The sequence below is a fragment of the Oncorhynchus clarkii genome, chromosome 12 (genome assembly GCF_045791955.1).
Source record: "Oncorhynchus clarkii lewisi isolate Uvic-CL-2024 chromosome 12, UVic_Ocla_1.0, whole genome shotgun sequence".
NCBI classification, from domain to species: Eukaryota; Metazoa; Chordata; class Actinopteri; order Salmoniformes; family Salmonidae; genus Oncorhynchus; species Oncorhynchus clarkii.
In genome coordinates this window covers 87,157,732-87,174,963 of record NC_092158.1, presented here as the reverse complement: position 1 = coordinate 87,174,963, position 17,232 = coordinate 87,157,732, and the positions used below count along the sequence as shown (strand labels likewise).

General features: G+C 47.7%; 2 protein-coding genes across 2 annotated transcripts in view; one reads left to right on the top strand and one right to left on the bottom strand.

The window, feature by feature from the left end:
• LOC139422340 (tubulin-specific chaperone D-like) overlaps positions 1 to 17,232 on the bottom strand; it is a 79,569-nt gene that overhangs the window by 37,755 nt on the left and 24,582 nt on the right. The window contains exon 14 of the mRNA XM_071173539.1: positions 12,840 to 12,934. Within this exon, the coding sequence (XP_071029640.1) occupies positions 12,840 to 12,934 (95 nt within the window). The remainder of the gene's footprint in view (positions 1 to 12,839; positions 12,935 to 17,232) is intronic.
• On the top strand, positions 1,231 to 12,022 carry LOC139422339 (zinc finger protein 750-like). The gene is made up of 3 exons (XM_071173538.1): positions 1,231 to 1,327; positions 8,802 to 10,194; positions 11,110 to 12,022. The coding sequence occupies exons 1-3, from the start codon at positions 1,285 to 1,287 to the stop codon at positions 12,020 to 12,022; spliced, it is 2,349 nt and encodes a 782-aa protein (XP_071029639.1). The 5' UTR covers positions 1,231 to 1,284.

Sequence of the window (17,232 nt, the reverse complement as noted above, 5' to 3'; positions counted from 1 at the left end):
GGAGGGAGACAGAGGGAGAGAGGGAGACAGGGAGGGAGAGAGACGGAGGGAGAGAGACAGGGAGAGAGACAGGGAGAGAGACAGGGAGAGAGACAGGGAGAGAGAGAGAGAGACAGGGAGAGAGAGAGAGAGAGAGACAGGGAGAGAGAGAGAGAGACAGGGAGAGAGAGAAAGACAGGGAGGGAGAGAGAGACAGGGAGGGAGAGAGACAGGGAGAGAGAGAGAGACAGGGAGAGAGAGAGAGACAGGGAGAGAGACGGAGGGAGAGAGAGACAGGGAGGGAGAGAGAGACAGGGAGGGAGAGAGAGACAGGGAGGGAGAGAGAGACAGGGAGGGAGAGAGACAGGGAGGGAGAGAGACAGGGAGGGAGAGAGACAGGGAGACAGGGAGGGAGGGAGGGAGACAGGGAGACAGTGAGGGAGACAGGGAGACACGGAGGGACGGAGACAGACAGGGAGGGAGGGAGGGAGGGAGGGAGGGAGGGAGGGAGGGAGGGAGGGAGAGAGAGAGAGGGAGGGAGGGAGAGACAGGGAGGGAGAGAGAGACAGGGAGGGAGGGAGGGAGAGAGAGAGACAGGGAGGGAGGGAGGGAGAGGGAGAGACAGGGAGGGAGGGAGAGAGAGACAGGGAGCGAGGGAGGGAGGGAGGGAGGGAGGGAGGGAGGGAGGGAGGGAGGGAGGGAGAGAGACAGGGAGGGAGAGAGAGAGACAGGGAGGGAGGGAGGGAGAGAGAGAGACAGGGAGGGAGGGAGGGAGAGAGAGAGACAGGGAGGGAGGGAGGGAGAGAGAGAGACAGGGAGGGAGGGAGAGAGAGAGAGAGACAGGGAGGGAGGGAGAGCGACAGGGAGGGAGACAGACAGACAGACAGACAGGGAGGGAGAGAGACAGGGAGGGAGGGAGACAGACAGGGAGGGAGGGAGGGAGAGAGAAAACAGAGATGGACAGACAGAGACAGATAGTTTGTTTTCTCCCATCATGTAAATGGTGTCTCGGGGCCTGACTAATATTCAGCTAGGATGGATGTTGCCTGAGGGCCCGACTGTTTCTGTTGGAGGCCACGCCCCCTCAGGGCTCTACTGCTGCTGGAGACCACGCCCACTCAGGGCCCTACTGCTACTGTTGGGATAAAGTAGGCTCCGCCCCCCGAGGTAAACTAGTCCAAGGTAACAGGACAGGTAAGACCTCACAGACAGGAAGTCAGATCAACACTCACCACAGACCAGGCAGCAGAGCACACACACACACTTGGGACACTACTGGAGACACGGTCGCAGAGCCACTGGCCGATGCTCCCACACTCTGGAACGGGCGTCCTCACAAACAGAGCAGGTAAGACTGCTTTCTCACTACCTAACTGCCACGGGTTTAACCGCTCAAGAGAAACGGCAGTTGGTGAACGCCATCATGACAAGCCGTTATTTATTTTCTGCATATCCAGCTGAATGGTAGCTTGTAACCGGTCTGTGGTTCAGTGTGTGGGGGGGGTTTACATGTGAAGCGGAGTCTACAGGTGTATTTTAGGGCGAGGTGAGACTGTGCACCTGTTGGGCCACCTGTTACCTGTGTGTTCTCATAACCTACTGCCTGCATGGTACTGACGGACAGACCCACAAACACACCTGACCCCGACCTCAACACTGGCTTGTTATGTCTGAGACAGAGGAAGTGGATCACATCATATGGAACTGATCACAACATGTTGTTGGTTAGATTAACCAGGTGTTTACTAAGAACACCTGGTAAGATACGGAGGAGAGGGTTTGAGTTGGGAAAACATAAGAAAACAGACTTGTTTCTGTGAGGGTCTTTGTGTCTGGTAGACAGAGGGTTGGCTCTGTTTCTGTGAGGGTCTTTGTGTCTGGTAGACGGAGTGTTGCCTCCGTTTCTGTGAGGGTCTTTGTCGGAGTGGTGGCTCTGTTCCTGTGAGGGTCTTTGTGTCTGGTAGACTGAGTGGTGGCTCCGTTTCTGTGAGGGTCTTTGTGTCTGGTAGACTGAGTGGTGGCTCTGTTTCTGTGAGGGTCTGTGTCTGGTAGACGGAGTGTTGGCTCCATTTCTGTGAGGGTCTTTGTGTCTGGTAGACGGAGTGGTAGCTCTGTTCCAGGTAATGATAGCAAGATATTACAACCAACAAGGTTTTGCAACCGATTTCTCTTCTTGAGAAGGGAGTGGCGTTCCGTTCTACACCACACCTGAGCAGGAACCTGAGAGACGACTTCTTGCGACAGTGTGTGACGGAACGGTTCACTCTCTTTAGGCGGAGCCCTGAACCGTGTGTGTGTGTGTGTATCCTAACCTGAAGACAGGGCCTTAGGTGACAGCTCTTTCTGAAAGGAAAACATCTGATTTGTTATAACCTCGTTAAACTGACACGGTTCTCATTTGAATACCAGTTCCTATTTAGATGTGTATGAAGCCCCTGTTTTCTGCTGCATCCTAGTTGTCGTTCGCCGTTGCTGTGTCAGTTTACTACGCGCACACACACACACACACACACACAGATTTTCCCTGTAAGTAAGTCCCTGACTCCTGAGTAACAGTCTCTCCGGGAAGCCCATGCTGTCAGAAGGCCAGTCACACTCTCTCTACAAGGTGGTGTGATGAGCTCATCAGATAAGGAGATGTGTCTGAGCCTAGCTGACTAGCCCGCTGTAGTAGTGCCGTGCCCGTGTGCCCAGAGCCACGTATCACTGCATCCCGCTGCAGCACAGGTGTAGTCATGGGAAACAGGTGCCTTTCGGTTCCCACGCCTTCAGGCAGGCAGTTTAGTGAGGGAGAGAGAGACAGAGAGAGAGAAGCGTGTCGCTACATGCCCTCCAGGTCTACTAGGCAGGGTGAGGTCTACCTACTGATCTCCTGCTCTGCCTACCTGCCTGGATGATGCCAACTGATCTCCTGCTCTGCCTACCTGCCTGGATGATGCCAACTGATCTCCTGCTCTGCCTACCTGCCTGGATGATGCCTACTGATCTCCTGGTCTACCTACTGATCTCCTGCTCTGCCTACCTGCCTGGATGATGCCAACTGATCTCCTGCTCTGCCTACCTGCCTGGATGATGCCTACTGATCTCCTGCTCTGCCTACCTGCCTGGATGATGCCTACTGATCTCCTGCTCTGCCTACCTGCCTGGATGATGCCTACTGATCTCCTGCTCTACCTACCTGCCTGGATGATGCCTACTGATCTCCTGCTCTGCTTACCTGACTACATGATGCCTAGTCTAGCAACTCTCCTGCCTACATGATGCCTAGTCCAGCGACTCTCCTGCCTACATGATGCCTAGTCTAGCGACTCTCCTGCCTACATGATGCCTAGTCTAGCGACTCTCCTGCCTACATGATGCCTAGTCTAGCGACTCTCCTGCCTACATGATGCCTAGTCTAGCGACTCTCCTGCCTACATGATGCCTAATCCAGCGACTCTCCTGCCTACATGATGCCTAGTCCAGCGACTCTCCTGCCTACCTAGACAGATACAGGATAGATAGATATACAGGAGAGAGAGACACACAAGCATCCATACCTACTATAGGACATGAGTCTAGGCGTGATGGGGTCTACCTATGTAGAGACATAACCAGCCACCCATGACAGTGATGGTCTATGTAGAGACATAACCAGCCACCCATGACAGTGATGGTCTATGTAGAGACATAACCAGCCACCCATGACAGTGATGGTCTATGTAGAGACATAACCAGCTACCCATGACAGTGATGGTCTATGTAGAGACATAACCAGCCACCCATGACAGTGATGGTCTATGTAGAGACATAACCAGCCACCCATGACAGTGATGGTCTATGTAGAGACATAACCAGCCACCCATGACAGTGATGGTCTATGTAGAGAGACATAACCAGCTACCCATGACAGTGATGGACTATGTAGAGACATAACCAGCTACCCATGACAGTGATGGTCTATGTAGAGACATAACCAGCTACCCGAGACAGTGATGGCCTATGTAGAGAGACATAACCAACCACCCATGGCAGTGATGGTCTATGTAGAGACATAACCAGCCACCCATGACAGTGATGGTCTATGTAGAGACATGACCAGCCACCGATGACAGTGATGGTCTATGTAGAGACATAACCAGCTACCCATGACAGTGATGGTCTATGTAGAGATATAACCAGCTACCCATGACAGTGATGGTCTATGTAGAGAGACATAACCAGCCACCCATGACAGTGATGGTCTATGTAGAGAGACATAACCAGCCACCCATGACAGTGATGGTCTATGTAGAGAGACATAACCAGCTACCCATGACAGTGATGGTCTATGTAGAGAGACATAACCAGCTACCCATGACAGTGATGGTCTATGTAGAGACATAACCAGCCACCCATGACAGTGATGGTCTATGTAGAGACATAACCAGCTACCCATGACAGTGATGGTCTATGTAGAGACATAACCAGCCACCCATGACAGTGATGGTCTATGTAGAGAGACATAACCAGCTACCCATGACAGTGATGGTCTATGTAGAGACATAACCAGCCACCCATGACAGTGATGGTCTATGTAGAGACATAACCAGCTACCCATGACAGTGATGGTCTATGTAGAGACATAACCAGCTACCCATGACAGTGATGGTCTATGTAGAGACATAACCAGCCACCCATGACAGTGATGGTCTATGTAGAGAGACATAACCAGCCACCCATGACAGTGATGGTCTATGTAGAGAGACATAACCAGCTACCCATGACAGTGATGGTCTATGTAGAGAGACATAACCAGCTACCCATGACAGTGATGGTCTATGTAGAGAGACATAACCAGCTACCCATGACAGTGATGGTCTATGTAGAGACATAACCAGCCACCCATGACAGTGATGGTCTATGTAGAGACATAACCAGCCACCCATGACAGTGATGGTCTATGTAGAGACATAACCAGCCACCCATGACAGTGATGGTCTATGTAGAGAGACATAACCAACCACCCATGACAGTGATGGTCTATGTAGAGAGACATAACCAGCCACCGATGACAGTGATGGTCTATGTAGAGACATAACCAGCTACCCATGACAGTGATTGTCTATGTAGAGATATAACCAGCTACCCATGACAGTGATGGTCTATGTAGAGAGACATAACCAGCTACCCATGACAGTGATGGTCTATGTAGAGAGACATAACCAGCCACCCATGACAGTGATGGTCTATGTAGAGAGACATAACCAGCTACCCATGACAGTGATGGTCTATGTAGAGAGACATAACCAGCTACCCATGACAGTGATGGTCTATGTAGAGAGACATAACCAGCTACCCATGACAGTGATGGTCTATGTAGAGACATAACCAGCTACCCATGGCAGTGATGGTCTATGTAGAGACATAACCAGCCACCCATGACAGTGATGGTCTATGTAGAGACATAACCAGCCACCCATGACAGTGATGGTCTATGTAGAGAGACATAACCAGCCACCCATGACAGTGATGGTCTATGTAGAGAGACATAACCAGCCACCCATGACAGTGATGGTCTATGTAGAGAGACATAACCAGCTACCCATGACAGTGATGGTCTATGTAGAGAGACATAACCAGCTACCCATGACAGTGATGGTCTATGTAGAGAGACATAACCAGCCACCCATGACAGTGATGGTCTATGTAGAGAGACATAACCAGCCACCCATGACAGTGATGGTCTATGCAAAAATAACATGCAGGTGGTTTACATACTGTGTAAGCTGGATAGTTGTTCCTTGTTCCAAACATAACATACAGAGCAACTGTTAGTAGAATAGGTTATCCTGAGGGCCTCTACTCACACACACACACACACACACACACACACACACACACACACACACACACACACACACACACACACACACACACACACACACACACACACACACACACACACACACCTGTCCATGTGGCACCAGTTTGACTCAGTTAACACTCCTCATTTACATACTAGGACGCTTGGCTTGATCCATGTGTGTGTGTATACGTGTGGACTGGACTATATGCCCTGGGGGTGCAGTGTCCTTAGGGAGGGGACTTCTTTCTTTGGCCTGAGCAGATAAAGACAGACAGAGAGGAGAGGTCAGTGTAAACTAGTCTAACTACTCTCCTCCTCTAGCTGAACCAGTTGAACTGGACTAGTAGCCGTGTTAATCCTACTCAGTAAAACGCTGGGAGAGAGAATGTGCTGTTAACACAAAACCTCCAACAAAAAGGATCATTAACGAAAAGGTCCTAAAACACCCATCTACCCTGACATTTCCTTAAAGATCATTAATGACAAGGTCCTAAAACACCCATCTACCCTGACATTTCCTTAAAGATCATTAATGACAAGGTCCTAAAACACCCATCTACCCTGACATTTCCTTAAAGATCATTAACGACAAGGTCCTAAAACACCCATCTACCCTGACATTTCCTTAAAGATCATTAATGACAAGGTCCTAAAACACCCATCTACCCTGACATTTCCTTAAAGATCATTAACGACAAGGTCCTAAAACACCCATCTACCCTGACATTTCCTTAAAGATCATTAACGACAAGGTCCTAAAACACCCATCTACCCTGACAGTTCCTTAAAGATCATTAACGACAAGGTCCTAAAACACCCATCTACCCTGACAGTTCCTTAAAGATCATTAATGACAAGGTCCTAAAACACCCATCTACCCTGACATTTCCTTAAAGATCATTAATGACAAGGTCCTAAAACACCCATCTACCCTGACAGTTCCTTAAAGATCATTAACGACAAGGTCCTAAAACACCCATCTACCCTGACATTTCCTTAAAGATCATTAATGACAAGGTCCTAAAACACCCATCTACCCTGACATTTCCTTAAAGATCATTAACGACAAGGTCCTAAAACACCCATCTACCCTGACATTTCCTTAAAGATCATTAACGACAAGGTCCTAAAACACCCATCTACCCTGACAGTTCCTTAAAGATCATTAATGACAAGGTCCTAAAACACCCATCTACCCTGACAGTTCCTTAAAGATCATTAATGACAAGGTCCTAAAACACCCATCTACCCTGACATTTCCTTAAAGATCATTAACGACAAGGTCCTAAAACACCCATCTACCCTGACAGTTCCTTAAAGATCATTAATGACAAGGTCCTAAAACACCCATCTACCCTGACAGTTCCTTAAAGATCATTAATGACAAGGTCCTAAAACACCCATCTACCCTGACAGTTCCTTAAAGATCATTAATGACAAGGTCCTAAAACACCCATCTACCCTGACAGTTCCTTAAAGATCATTAATGACAAGGTCCTAAAACACCCATCTACCCTGACAGTTCCTTAAAGATCATTAATGACAAGGTCCTAAAACACCCATCTACCCTGACAGTTCCTTAAAGATCATTAATGACAAGGTCCTAAAACACCCATCTACCCTGACATTTCCTTAAAGATCATTAATGACAAGGTCCTAAAACACCCATCTACCCTGACATTTCCTTAAAGATCATTAATGACAAGGTCCTAAAACACCCATCTACCCTGACAGTTCCTTAAAGATCATTAATGACAAGGTCCTAAAACACCCATCTACCCTGACATTTCCTTAAAGATCATTAATGACAAGGTCCTAAAACACCCATCTACCCTGACAGTTCCTTAAAGATCATTAATGACAAGGTCCTAAAACACCCATCTACCCTGACAGTTCCTTAAAGATCATTAATGAAAAGGTCCTAAAACACCCATCTACCCTGACAGTTCCTTAAAGATCATTAATGACAAGGTCCTAAAACACCCATCTACCCTGACAGTTCCTTAAAGATCATTAATGACAAGGTCCTAAAACACCCATCTACCCTGACAGTTCCTTAAAGATCATTAATGACAAGGTCCTAAAACACCCATCTACCCTGACAGTTCCTTAAAGATCATTAATGACAAGGTCCTAAAACACCCATCTACCCTGACAGTTCCTTAAAGATCATTAATGACAAGGTCCTAAAACACCCATCTACCCTGACAGTTCCTTAAAGATCATTAATGACAAGGTCCTAAAACACCCATCTACCCTGACATTTCCTTAAAGATCATTAATGACAAGGTCCTAAAACACCCATCTACCCTGACAGTTCCTTAAAGATCATTAATGACAAGGTCCTAAAACACCCATCTACCCTGACATTTCCTTAAAGATCATTAATGACAAGGTCCTAAAACACCCATCTACCCTGACAGTTCCTTAAAGATCATTAATGACAAGGTCCTAAAACACCCATCTACCCTGACAGTTCCTTAAAGATCATTAATGACAAGGTCCTAAAACACCCATCTACCCTGACATTTCCTTAAAGATCATTAATGACAAGGTCCTAAAACACCCATCTACCCTGACAGTTCCTTAAAGATCATTAATGACAAGGTCCTAAAACACCCATCTACCCTGACAGTTCCTTAAAGATCATTAATGACAAGGTCCTAAAACACCCATCTACCCTGACAGTTCCTTAAAGATCATTAATGACAAGGTCCTAAAACACCCATCTACCCTGACATTTCCTTAAAGATCATTAATGACAAGGTCCTAAAACACCCATCTACCCTGACAGTTCCTTAAAGATCATTAATGACAAGGTCCTAAAACACCCATCTACCCTGACAGTTCCTTAAAGATCCTTAACGATGTAAAGAAACTCAGTGTTAAAACACGCGTCATTGTACATAATGTGAAGAAATGCATATAAAAATGTACATCAATGTTCAGCGCAACTAATCTATCAATCTGTTACCTCTTCCTCTTGTCTTTGCAGTGAAACTGCACACACACACACACACCAGATCCAAAATGCTCAGCGTTCAGGAGCGCAAGCCCAAGAGGCCTCACTACATCCCACGGCCCCCAGGCAAGCCCTACAAGTACCAGTGTTTCCAGTGCCCGTTCACCTGCAACGAGAAGTCTCACCTGTTCAACCACATGAAGTACAACCTCTGTATGAATTCTATATCACTGGTGTCTCAGAAAGGAGGCCACACAGCGAGGCAGACCAAGACCCCTGGCCCTGCCAACCACAAACTGGCATCTTTAACCCTGAAGGACAAATCAGGGCCACTTCCTGTGGAGCGGCTCATAACCCCTGAGGGTCACAGAGGAGGAGTGGAGAACAGGAGAGAAGAGAAGGAGGAGGAGAAGGAGGAGAGAGAGGAGGAGAAGGAGAGAGAGGATGAGAAGGAGGAGGAGAGAGAGAAGGAGAAAGAGAGAGAGGAGGCGTGTAGGAGTCCAGTCAGGAAAGACATTCAGATCAAATCAGACACAAAGGAAGTCAAAGAGGCCAAGGATTTGCCACGCCCGTCAGCCTTCTCCCAAGTCACACCCAATCGGGAGAACCCAGAGGTCGCGCTAAAGTCGTCCCACAACCAATCAGGGGAGCCGTCTCTGACTCCGCCCATGCCATCATTCCATAACCCCACCTTCGCCTGGGGCCCAATGGCAGCAGCCTCCATGCCGCTGAAGCCCCTCCCACCTCACATAATACCGGAGTACCCTCCCTACCTGTTTCCTGATCGCCACCCGGCCCTCCACCCCCTCTACCAGCCCTACTTCATCCCAGGGACGCATCACCTTTCTGGGCCAAACTCCCAGACCTACCGGCCTAGCTTCCTGGAGACCCCACAAAGACCTGTGATACCCATGAACCCAGACCACTCCCACCCATCTCTCATCCCTCCATACCCCTACAGATACGGTCTCCCACTGCCCTATGGCCTGTACCGACCCGTGGACCAACACCACCCACACCCCATTCCTCTCCCAGGCTCTAGGTACTTTCCTCTGGATGTGTACGACCCAAGACCAGGTCCCGGCCTGGGACCTAGGGACTATGACTTTTACCTCCACCCCAGGCTCCATGGTGAACCCCACAGCAGACCCACGGAGGAAGGGACCAGCCAGGTGGAGCAGAGCAGAGACAAGCCCACCAGACTGAGCCCCATGGAGGGGTGTTCTGCCTTGGGATCCCCTGACAGACCCAGCCCTCCACACCCCTTCACCCAGAGAGACACTACGGAGGGTTCCAGATGTACCGTCCTGGGGGAACTACAGCCTGTCAACCAATCAGGAGGACCAGAGCCAGCCTCTCAGCCAATCAGAGTAGAGCCGAGCAAAGAGGACGCACCACAGAGCTTGATGACGCACATGGAAAGAGGGTAAGTGATGATACAACAACATGCACTCTCCTCACACAGCTCTTTACCAGTCAAAACAGCTGCAGCTCTAACTAGTCTATACAGATGTATCAGTGGATATCTAATCTAATCTAACTAGTCTATACAGATGTATCAGTGGATATCTAATCTAACTAGTCTATACAGATGTATCAGTGGATATCTAATCTAACTAGTCTATACAGATGTATCAGTGGATATCTAATCTAATTAGTCTATACAGATGTATCAGTGGATATCTAATCTAATCTAACTAGTCTATACAGATGTATCAGTGGATATCTAATCTAACTAGTCTATACAGATGTATCAGTGGATATCTAATCTAACTAGTCTATACAGATGTATCAGTGGATATCTAATCTAACTAGTCTATACAGATGTATCAGTGGATATCTAATCTAACTAGTCTATACAGATGTATCAGTGGATATCTAATCTAACTAGTCTATACAGATGTATCAGTGGATATCTAATCTAACTAGTCTATACAGATGTATCAGTGGATATCTAATCTAACTAGTCTATACAGATGTATCAGTGGATATCTAATCTAACTAGTCTATACAGATGTATCAGTGGATATCTAATCTAACTAGTCTATACAGATGTATCAGTGGATATCTAATCTAACTAGTCTATACAGATGTATCAGTGGATATCTAATCTAACTAGTCTATACAGATGTATCAGTGGATATCTAATCTAACTAGTCTATACAGATGTATCAGTGGATGTCTAATCTAACTAGTCTATACAGATGTATCAGTGGATGTCTAATCTAATCTAACTAGTCTATACAGATGTATCAGTGGATGTCTAATCTAACTAGTCTATACAGATGTATCAGTGGATGTCTAATCTTATGCATATTATTTGTCTTTCTTCCTCATTCAGGTCGGCAGCCAACCGCGCAGAGCACTCCACCTCTGACGAAAGCAACGACTCCTCATCTGAACGAGATGGTGAAGATGATGATGAAGACACTGAGAAAGATTTGATGCCCCTGAACCTCTCCAAAAAGGACCAGGAGTCAGACCTCTTCACCAGCAGGGGGAGCTGTCCTGAAACAAGGCACCCGGAGGAGGACCTGCCACTGAACCTGAGCCTTAGGGCCACACCAGGCAGTCCAGATCACTGCTCCAAAATGGCCGCCTCAGGGAGGGAGTTTGTTAGGGTCCAACCAGGCAACCCAGACCATTGCTCCAAAATGGCCACCTTAATCGCAGTGGATCTCAGTCAACAGGGCTCCAGCCCAGCTCCCACCCAAACAGACAAGGAGCCCAGTGACCAACAGAGACAGACTGCAGCCCTGGCTCTCTGCCAGCTGGCTAGCTTCTCCTCTTCCTCCAGCCTCAGCTCTATGGCAGCAGACAGCCCGTCAGTACGCCCAACAGGCTGCCCCTGTCCCCCAACAACCACAGCCCTCACCAGAGAGGTGAAACACACAACCACAGCCTTCGCCAGAGAGGTGAAACACACAACCACAGCCCTCGCCAGAGAGGTGAAACACACAACCACAGACCTCTCCAAGGAGGTCAAACAGGAACACACAGCCCTCGCCAGAGAGGTGAAACACACAACCTCAGACCTCTCCAAGGAGGTCAAACAGGAACACACAGCCAAGGGCCAGACTGACCAGTCTAGTACCAAAGTCAGGGGGGTGAAGAGAGCTGCCAGGGGAGAGAGCCAGCTCCCAGCCAGGAAAAACACCAGGCTTACAGCCCCTCACAAACAGAGACAGACTAAGAAGGTGGTGAAGGAGACAGGAGGAGGGAGAGCACTGAGGAGGAGACCTCTCTGCTGCTGAACACCAAGTGACAGTTGAACCAATACCCATCCAACAGACAACAGGAAGTCCACAGTGGCTCAAAACCCTCACGGCCTCTAGTCTAGGACCAGGATGTAAAGGAGGGAAGTGGAGCTGTACAGTTGAACCTCCGCGGACACGCCCCTGTCTGTCTATAGGACGATCAAATGTTTACCAAGCACTAAAAGCAAGACTGGTGTTTTAAAACCAACATGTGATGGTGTCTCCGGTAGGCTACAGAGAAAACCCTCCTCACCTGCACTGACTTGACCCAAATAGCCTTTCATATAAAATGTTAACCCTTCACATCTGATCACAGCACGCTGTATAGAACAAGGGTGGAACTATTTAAGTGACTATAATAATGTTGTATACTACAAGGTGTATGGTGGTGAGATAAGTTGTATATATTTAATACGATTCTAAAAAGCATTACCAAAATAAAATCTGTTCATGTTTATCCCAGGGGGTTGTTGTTCTGCATGGCTGTTGTGACTGAGGGTTTATGGGAAGGGGGGTTGTTGTTCTGTATGGCTGTTGTGACTGAGGGTTTATGGGAAGGAGGGTTGTTGTTCTGTATGGCTGTTGTGACTGAGGGTTTATGGGAAGGAGGGTTGTTGTTCTGTATGGCTGTTGTGACTGAGGGTTTATGGGAAGGAGGGTTGTTGTTCTGTATGGCTGTTGTGACTGAGGGTTTATGGGAAGGGGAGGGGGGTTGCTTTGCAGGTACAGACGACATGTTGTGCCGTAGTTGAAATTACAAGAAGCTCCCGCACGCCGCTCTAGCTAGCTGTGTGTGCAGGGTTTTGTTACGTACCGTCCGGGAGACGAGAGGGCACCAGCAGGCCTCTTCTCCCCAGCTCTGCCAGGGCCAAGCAGCCTCCATGCCACGCGTTGTCTGTCTCCTGGAAACTAGAACAAGAACACACACACACCAAGGATGACATTTCACATCCGCAAAACTGACCTGAGCTCCGCAAAAACTCCCTTAAAAACGGTCATGAACAGTTAAAAATCATGTTTTCATCAAATTGAATGATGTTTGGATGAAACCAGCTCAAAGTGTGTCGACCAAAGTATGAAACATGACTGTTTTTTCTACATTAATAAAGTGACTGGTCCCCCCCCCCCCCCCCATGTCAAACACTTGGGGGGGGGGGGTATTAAGGCGGTAGGGGGACATTATCCCAACTCTCATTTTAATACACCAACAGCAACATGATATTCTCTCACCTAATCGTCATAAGTTACACCTCGTAACCAACACGGGAGAAGGTGTGTTTGCAGAGGGGCGTGACTTATATAACGAGGCAGCTACTCTGCTGGTGCCAAAATGTGACTGTAGGATGTCAGCAAATAGAATTAGAAAGGTCATTCAGAACTCCAACGCAGTTGTCATGTCAACACATCCGTCAGTGTTGCTGTGAACCGCATCACAAGAGACTTGCCAAACGGGAGATGTATCATATTTATTTGTTACATCACCAGCTAGGATTCCATCAATTGGCAACGGATTTTCATGTGAATATTCTAGAATCTGCATGAAGAAAACGTACTTTTCCCCACCAGTAGTATTCTCCCCACCGGTAGTATTCTCCCCACCAGTAGTATTCTCCCACCAGTAGTATTCTCCCACCAGTAGTATTCTCCCACCAGTAGTATTCTCCCACCAGTAGTATTCTCCCACCGGTAGTATTCTCCCACCAGTAGTATTCTCCCACCGGTAGTATTCTCCCACCGGTAGTATTCTCCCACCGGTAGTATTCTCCCACCAGTAGTATTCTCCCACCGGTAGTATTCTCCCACCGGTAGTATTCTCCCACCAGTAGTATTCTCCCACCAGTAGTATTCTCCCACCAGTAGTATTCTCCCACCAGTAGTATTCTCCCACCAGTAGTATTCTCCCACCAGTAGTATTCTCCCACCAGTAGTATTCTCCCACCGGTAGTATTCTCCCACCGGTAGTATTCTCCCACCGGTAGTATTTTCCCCACCAGTAGTATTTTCCCCACCAGTAGTATTCTCCCACCAGTAGTATTCTCCCACCAGTAGTATTCTCCCACCAGTAGTATTCTCCCACCAGTAGTATTCTCCCACCAGTAGTATTCTCCCACCAGTAGTATTTTACCACCAAAAAGGTCCTGTTGCTGATAAAAATCAGTGTGTGATGACATAGTGCACTCAAAATGGACTTTTACGCTGAAGTTGTCATGAACCGAATAAAAATTTAAAAGTTGATAGTGTTTCCATGGTTTCTTCACCTCTACTGATAGTTGTGTCTGGTCACCTGACCTCGAGACACCAGCTGACACATACCGTACAGGTAGGCTGGTCTACAAGAAATTATTACGGATAGAAGCGAGAATATTTTAAATTTGACAAATGGCAGTCAAACATCGATCACCACGTCACCAGAATCAGACGGTCGATATTTATCGGTAAAGGAGCATCAAGCTCATCACTGTGCACTTTCACCTCCCTGTAAAGTTCATCATCACCACTTTAATCTGTAGCTCAATAACCTGCATGTTACCTGAGTGGTAGTGGGAGGACCACAATAACCTGCATGTTACCTGAGTGGTAGTGGGAGGACCACAATAACCTGCATGTTACCTGAGTGGTAGTGGGAGGACCACAATAACCTGCATGTTACCTGAGTGGTAGTGGGAGGACCACAATAACCTGCATGTTACCTGAGTGGTAGTGGGAGGACCACAATAACCTGCATGTTACCTGAGTGGTAGTGGGAGGACCACAATAACCTGCATGTTACCTGAGTGGTAGTGGGAGGACCACAATAACCTGCATGTTACCTGAGTGGTAGTGGGAGGACCACAATAACCTGCATGTTACCTGAGTGGTAGTGGGAGGACCGCAATAACCTGCATGTTACCTGAGTGGTAGTGGGAGGACCACAATAACCTGCATGTTACCTGAGTGGTAGTGGGAGGACCACAATAACCTGCATGTTACCTGAGTGGTAGTGGGAGGACCACAATAACCTGCATGTTACCTGAGTGGTAGTGGGAGGACAACAATAACCTGCATGTTACCTGAGTGGTAGTGGGAGGACCATACGTTATTATATCAATATTTGCGCATAAAAATGTGTTTCCACCGCAGTTTCCCGCATAATTACATTTCACCGACAGAAAAAGATCCCACCATGTCTAACGAACAAATGAACTGTCGGTATTTCTAAAATTACAGCGTGATTTATTTTTCATGTTTGTGTCTTTCACCAAATTAGCTTGAGATGATTCTACAGCAACACTGCATCCAAGTTTCATAACTATTCAAAGATACCTGTCAGTCAAGGCCAGCTCATGAATATAAGCTCCCCGCCCACTCAGCCTGTCTTTATAAACTTCCTGGTACACCTGTCAGTCAAGGCCAGCTCATGAATATAAGCTCCCCGCCCACTCAGCCTGTCTTTATAAACTTCCTGGTACACCTGTCAGTCAAGGCCAGCTCATGAATATAAGCTCCCCGCCCACTCAGCCTGTCTTTATAAACTTCCTGGTACACCTGTCAGTCAAGGCCAGCTCATGAATATAAGCTCCCCGCCCACTCAGCCTGTCTTTATAAACTTCCTGGTAGTTAGCCATGAGAGGAAAAGAGATTATAAATTATATCCCCCCTCAAAAAAACATTATGGGTCGTATTTTAATCACTCAAAGGGTTATTTTACACGGGAATTATAATTACTGTTTGGGAGCTTTAATAAACTCAGCAAAAAAAGAAACGGCCCTTTTTCAGGACCCTGTCTTTCAAAGATAATTCGTAAAAATCCAAATAACTTCACAGATCTTCATTGTAAAGTGTTTAAACACTGTTTCCCATGCTTGTTCAGTGAACCATAAACAATTGATGAACATGCACCTGTGGAACGGTCGTTAAGACACTAACAGCTTACAGACGGTAGGTAATTAAGGTCACAGTTATGAAAACTTAGGACACTAAAGAGGTCTTTCTACTGACTCTGAAAGACACCAAAAGAAAGATGCCCAGAGTCCCTGATCATCTGCGTGAACGTGCCTTAGGCATGCTGTAGGGAGGCATGAGAGGACTGCAGATGTGGCCAGGGCAATAAATTGCAATGTCTGTACTGTGAGACGCCTAAGACAGCGCTACAGGGAGACAGGACGGACAGCTGATCTTCCTCGCAGTGGCAGACCACATGTAACAACACCTGCACAGGATCGGTACATCCGAACATCACACCTGCTGGACAGGTACAGGATGGCAATAACAACTGACTGAGTTACACCAGGAACACACAATCCCTCCATCAGTGCTCAGACTGTCCGCAATAGGCTGAGAGAGGCTGGACTGAGGGCTTGTAGGTCTGTTGTAAGGCAGGTCCTCACCAGACATCACCGGCAACAACGTCGCCTAAGGGCCAGAACCCACCGTCGCTGGACCAGACAGGACTGGCAAAAAGTGCTCTTCACTGACGAGGAGCAGTTGTGTCTCACCAGGGGTGATGGTCGGATTCACAAATATCGTCAAAGGAATGAGCGTTACACTGAGGCCTGTACTCTGGAGCGGGATCGATTTGGAGGTGGAGGGTCCGTCATGGTCTAGGGCGGTGTGTCACAGCATCATCGGACTGAGCTTGTTGTCATTGCAGGCAATCCCAACGCTGTGCGTTACAGGGAATACATCCTCCTCCCTCATGTGGTACCCTTCCTGCAGGCTCATCCTGACATGACCCTCCAGCATGACAATGCCACCAGACATACTGCTCGTTCTGTGCGTGAGTTCCTGCAAGACAGGAATGTCAGTGCTCTGCCATGGCCAGCGAAGAACCCAGATCTAAATCCCGTTGAGCACGTCTGGGAGCTGTTGGATCGGAGGGTGAGGGCTAGGGCCATTCCCCACAGAAATGTCTGGGAACTTGCAGATGCCTGGTGGAAGTGTGGGGTAACATCTCACATCAATAACTGGTCAATATGGTGCAGTCCATGAGGAGGGGATGCACTGCAGTACTTAATGCAGCTGGTGGCCACACCAGATGATGACTGTTACTTTTGATTTTGACCCCCCCCCCTTTGTTCAGGGACACATTATTACATTTCTGTTAGTCACGTGTCTGTGGAACTTGTTCTCTCAGTTGTTGAATCTTGTTATGTTCATACAAATATTTACACATTAAGTTAAGTTGGCTGAAAATAAACGCAATTGACAGTAAGAGGACGTTTCTTTTT

Coding starts and splice junctions, on each gene's coding strand:
- LOC139422339 (XM_071173538.1), top strand. CDS start 1,285: ATGCTCCCACACTCTGGAACGGGCGTCCTCACAAACAGAGCAG. Junction 1,328..8,801: donor CGTCCTCACAAACAGAGCAG/GTAAGACTGCTT, acceptor TTGTCTTTGCAG/TGAAACTGCACACACACACA. Junction 10,195..11,109: donor ATGACGCACATGGAAAGAGG/GTAAGTGATGAT, acceptor TTCCTCATTCAG/GTCGGCAGCCAACCGCGCAG.